Source organism: Anoplopoma fimbria, chromosome 2 (assembly GCF_027596085.1).
Source record: "Anoplopoma fimbria isolate UVic2021 breed Golden Eagle Sablefish chromosome 2, Afim_UVic_2022, whole genome shotgun sequence".
Lineage (NCBI taxonomy): Eukaryota > Metazoa > Chordata > Actinopteri > Perciformes > Anoplopomatidae > Anoplopoma > Anoplopoma fimbria.
In genome coordinates, this window is record NC_072450.1 from 22,945,048 (window position 1) to 22,951,047 (window position 6,000).

At 40.2% G+C, this 6,000-nt stretch overlaps 1 protein-coding gene across 1 annotated transcript in view; it reads right to left on the minus strand.

Moving 5' to 3' along the window:
* The window catches only part of LOC129101429 (protein diaphanous homolog 3-like), a 157,935-nt gene extending 151,935 nt beyond the window's left edge, over nucleotides 1-6,000 (minus strand). Inside the window, exon 1 of the mRNA XM_054611260.1 lies at nucleotides 5,543-6,000. Coding sequence (XP_054467235.1) covers nucleotides 5,543-5,662 — 120 coding nt within the window. The 5' untranslated portion in view covers nucleotides 5,663-6,000. The remainder of the gene's footprint in view (nucleotides 1-5,542) is intronic.

Consider the following 6,000-nt stretch of genomic DNA (forward strand, 5'->3'; position numbering starts at 1 on the left):
CTCAGAAATGACAGGGGGACTTTAACAAACTCCGTCATTATTTAGCTCCTCAACAATGAGGAAAAGGCGAAGCTCAAAGCCAACCTAAATGGATTTGAATGCCGATCTCTTTCCAGAGTAAACTGACTCTCTGAACACAATAGGAAAAAAAAAAAAAAACTGCACTTAAAGCTTGGGGGGGGGAAACAGAAGCTAACAGCATGAGGAAAAACCTCTCACAACAGCATCCCCCAACAATTTAACTTCTAATTGTTACCCAAGTACTTGTTATTCAGTTCTGCTCAGGCAAATTCTTGGGGAGGGATGTCCTGAATAGTAAGTTAAAATGCAGCATTAACTTAGTCCTCCTGTTCTGTCCCTGCGGGATTAATGGTATTCAACATAGAAATGGCAAATATGAAATGAATGGATAGACATTATGCAATTCAAAAATAAGTGTTGCTGCTTCTTTTATACAGACCAATAATGAATAAAGCAAGTCTTTGCACCAACACAATCACCATCGGACAAAGGAATCCAGAGGTGGCTTATCCAGGGCTCTTGCAATGCAAAAATGAAAGCCTATCATCTATAGGAATTATTTGGTTTTTCTTTCTAAACTTGAAGATTTGCTGATTTTCTCTGACTGAAAAAACTTTGAGTTTGGGAAAGTGGTTCAAACAAAACAAGTAATCTGAAGACATCGCCGAGGCTTATGGGAAACTGTGACGGGCCTTGTTGACTGTTGTTTACTGGCATTATTTTAATAAAATAACTAATAGATTCATCAAGAAAATAATTAGCATATTAAGCCATAATGAAAAATATGCATTGTCAGCAGCCCCACCCAGGTGTTTGTTGGTACTTGGGTCCTGAAAATATAACTAAACAACAAATAAAGTTGTGGGAACAGTCCTTTGTAAATATCAGCGAATTCATTTTACTTTCCGCTATCACCCTGTTCATTTAATTAAACTTGAATAAGATCTTTATCAATTAACTGAAACGACCACTCGTAGAGAAAACGCTGATGTAGAAAAACACAGAAAAGAGATTGCTTCGTGGAGCAAAAATGTAGGAACCCAACCCAAAACAGTATGCATAGACGTTAGATTTTGAAAACTAAATTCTCTAGAGCCTTCATCAACTGCTAACTGTTAATTTTTTGTTACTCAAATAAATTTTTACTTTTAATAACTTTGAGGAATTTCACAAGCCAGAGGATAGCAAATTCTCATGACAAGGCAAAATGTACTTCTAAGAAGGGCTCTCCCCAATGAATGAAACAATAGTGTGCCACCATCTCAGTTACCAGTATTAAAGAAACAACTATGGCCCTTTCAAGTCAATATTTAAATGAACTTGTCCTGCAGAAACCCCCTTATTAATGACATTAGTTAAATATTCACAAGTAAGCAGGTCGCATTTGTTTAGGTCCAAGTCTGTTGTAGCCTATTTCACTCATAAGCTCAGTGCCACAAGGCTTCTCTCCAAACAAGATCTAGTGAGTGAGTGTTTCTTTTTTTTTTTAAATATATTTTCTATCAATTGATTTATTGATAAATCTTCCACCAGAATCTCTACCATTCCAGCACTATCTCACAGGCAGATATTGAATGAAAAGCCAGCAAAGTAACTTTTTTAATAAATAAGTCATAGAAGGAATTTGCATTGGAGGAAAAAAAAATGTCACCCACAATAAATGCTGATAATATACTATTCATTAATGACTGACGCTGCTCCTTTTACCCCTAGAACCATGTTTTTTGTATATCTCATCAGTTTCCACTTAAACTTCCATCTCTAAAATGATGGATATCTTCCAAGACTAATGTTTCTTACCCATCTCCTTTTTTAGTTTTTCAAGCTTTTATGGAGATGAAACGTGTCCCTTTTTTCTTACTTGCTCTGTAAATGGTTAAATGCAGTGTTCCAATTATGTTGAATCCATTCCCGATTACTTATTTGAGCACCAACATCCAGTCATATAGCCTGTTGACATTAAAAATAATTCTCAGAAATTGAGTGACACAGAAAATAAATTATTAAATATATGTTATGTTAAAGGGAACACAAAATCAGTTCGGCGCTTAAACTGAAAACCAACCGATTTTTTTGACAATGAAAAAAGACCTTTTCATCCTTTATACCCTGTTCTTAAGAAGGCCAGAAACAGCATCAATGATAATAATAATGCACCGTTTGAAAATAGCCAGTGAACATGAACTGGCCTTCAATGGAAAATCCACTTTCTCCTACTTACAGTATATATTGTGGTATTGCAGTGCCACCTATTGAGATGACTTAAAACATGAATGTTCCTCTTAACTGTGAAAATGATTCACAATGTTTTTCAGTTCTTTGTTTTAATAATGTTTTAAATTATAAATGTTGCAAGTTAGACCAATCTGATGAGAGAGAGAGGGGGGGACTAAAGGTGTCAAGACTAAGATGTTCCATCACAAATACATGTATGCATCTTGTATTGAGAATAAGGAACAAGATGTTCTCTGGTTGTGCATTTCTGAAAGAACAAAACCATAAGGAGACCATCTTTAGGAACCCAAGGCTCTCGGGGAAGCAACGTGGGCTCAGTGTGAGGATTTTTGTTTAGTACATTAAAAGAACCAGAACCAGAACAATAACTAACACCTCTGTCAGCCTGAGTGAAAATGTGTATTTCAGCTCACATGAGGATGCTTTGCTTTTCACTCTTGTTGACAACAGTGGAAGTGCGTTGCCAAGAGTACAGGGTACAAAAGTAATCTCGGTATAGTTTCTGCTTGTACTGTTTCTATTTTAAAGTAGCCACACAAAGTCTTGAGAGTTTAGTGTTTTAGCATAGATTCATTTGGTTTTAAATAGGTTAAAATTTTGATAAAATAATCTAAATTTAAGGTCTATTTACTAATCGTTTCCAGGGCTACAACTACATCACACGGTCATAATGAACAGGTGGAGTTTACTCAGTTGTCTTATCATTATAGTCAAGTGATAATCATATATGGGATGTTATATTTCGATGGGGATGGTCTGGCAACTAATGTGAATAGCCTCCATCCATCCAAAATACCATCCTTGAACAGACACAGGTATTATTATCTCCCCGGATATGCAGCCACCTTTTATAAAATTCCACGAACTACCCAGCTGAACCATCGCCATGACAAACGGCGCAAACTCTAACTGATCGAAACCATGCACTGCTGTTGAAGGCTCCAGACGTAGCTAGTAAGAGGTCCTATTTTGTCAAATAATATTTCCACGGCTAAGAATTAAGAATGAACTTTTATGCTTGAGGACTGGTAACAAGGGACCTGTTTAGGTGAAACACTGCTTGTGCTTATTGACATTTTCACAACAAGACCTCAAGGAATTTAAATGTTTGATCAGCTCTAATGTCTAACTGGCCAAAGTGATTCCTTCATATTGCTTAATTTGTCCGTTAAAAACCCAAAGTTCTTACTGTTCATACACTGCGCATATGTCGGCAGGCAGACACAGTGCAATGATGTCTGTTAAATGCCCATTGGCAGTCAATCGGAATCAACCAACCTGACTTTGCAACCCTACCTTCAACCTGCACTGAACGCTCGTCTCAGTCACCAAACAGGTGCTTCTTTAAGTGATCACAAGTGTCAGACATTTAGCCAACAGCCAATCAGAGGGAGCGGATAATAACAGGATTGAAGACCCTTTCCTGCGCAGACTTTTAATACGATTGCAGACTAGAATCTCTGAACGGCAGCGACAAGGAATTAACTTGTGTTAGCACGCTCATAAGAACGGGGTCAAATGCAGGTTGAGCATGCATTAAGTAGATCTGTGTCATACAATAGTCTCCTGTCTGAAAGAGGGGTGTGTGTGTGTGTGTGTGTGTGTGGTGTGTGTGTGTGTGTGTGTGTGTGTGTGTGTGTGTGTGTGTGTGTGTGTGTGTGTGTTGTCAACAGAAGCTTGACTGCTTTGAAAATGAGTCCCCCTACCTGAAGACCCCTAATATTGGTAATTCTTTGTCCAAATAGCAACACCTCCCTATACCTCCCAGAGGAATACAGCAGACATTTACCAGGCAGCCAAAATGATGGTTGGTTTGTATGCAATAGTAGGAAGGACATGGATTAGAGTAAAGGCTAAACCCCGTGCTAATTTTAACCTTTTGATTTCCTACATGCAAAGCATGTCAAGGTCACTGTTTCGCAAAGACATTTTTACATTCAAAGTTGTGTATGGGCTTTCTTAACTTTGAGAAAGATTCTGTGAAGGCAAATCTCTCTCTGCAAGGTGGAAAATATAATGTGTCCAGTAAGAACACTGCACAGGCATAACACATCTCCACTCCTACTGTGCTGCTCCAGCTCTGTCCCACCTACGTTTCCTAAGGCACAGATCAGTACAGTTTTTTAAACTTTTTTAGATGACAGGAAATATAATAAGTTAATAAAAAGCGTCCTTGTCACATATCTTTCTAAATAGAGTATTTCATCTATTCACTACCATATCGAGAAAAAAAGTGAAAATTAATATTTTTTCCTTAGTTGAATGTGCACCTACCTGTGTGGGTGTAGGTGTGTGACAGTATGTGTGGGTGTAGGTGTGTGACAGTATGTGTGGGTGTAGGTGTGTGACAGTATATGTGGGTGTAGGTGTGTGACAGTATATGTGGGTGTAGGTGTGTGACAGTATATGTGGGTGTAGGTGTGTGACAGTATATGTGGGTGTAGGTGTGTGACAGTATATGTGGGTGTAGGTGTGTGACAGTATATGTGGGTGTAGGTGTGTGACAGTATGTGTGGGTGTAGGTGTGTGACAGTATGTGTGGGTGTAGGTGTGTGACAGTATGTGTGGGTGTAGGTGTGTGACAGTGACATATGTGGGTGTAGGTGTGTGACAGTATGTGGGTGTAGGGTGTGGGTGTAGGTATGTGACAGTATATGTGGGTGTAGGTGTGTGACAGTATGTGTGGGTGTAGGTGTGTGACAGTATATGTGGGTGTAGGTGTGTGACAGTATATGTGGGTGTAGGTGTGTGACAGTATATGTGGAAGTAGGGGTGTGACAGTATGTGTGGGTGTAGGTGTGTGACAGTATGTTCGGGTGTAGGTGTGTGACAGTATATGTGGGTGTAGGGGTGTATGTGGGTGTGTGTGACAGTATGTTTGGGTGTAGGTATGTGACAGTATGTGTGGGTGTAGGTGTGTGACAGTATATGTGGGTGTAGGTGTGTGACAGTATGTGTGGGTGAGGTGTGTGACAGCAGTATGTGTGGGTGTAGGTGTGTGACAGTATATGTGGGTGTAGGTATGTGACATAGGTTTGACCGGGTGTAGTAACAGGTGTCCTCAGGTGGTATCAGAGACAGCAGAGATAAGGTAGACATTTTGACCAGTAACACTGAGAGGACATCATTTAGAGGAATGTAAAAGACCACCCTGTCTGTAGCTAGTGTGTGTGTGTGTGTGTGTGTGTGTGTGTGTGTGTGTGTGTGTGTGTGTGTGTGTGTGTGTGTGTGTGTGTGTGTGTGTGTGTGTGTGTAAAGATAAAGCAAACCATGAATTCATACTTACAAACTTTGGTCTGCGGTCTCCCTCGTCGTGACATGTGTTGTGGTTGGAGGAACCCTTCTTCTTCTGTGGTTTACTGTCTCTTGCGGCAGAGGACTCAAACCTCTGACTATACCCATCCATGTTGTGGCTCTTAATGACCTCTAAAGACGGCCACCTTCCAGCCTGCACTCCCTGCAGCCCCTTTAGCTAGCCTCCACGTTACCCGGGTTAGCTAACACGAGCCCCGGTCTGCTACACTATCATTCACTGGTGGCTGTATTTAGCGCTAATCCAATTTATGGGCTGTCACTTAACGCTCCCTTAACGCTCCCGCTAGCAGAGGGACCGCTGCGTGCAACACACCGGCTTCCTCCAGTGACACATGTTACCCGTCCATTAACCGTAAGCTTATATAATCATTTAACTCAGGAGCTGAACCGTTGGCTGTATACATTTATGTTGGCGGATATTTTTTGACA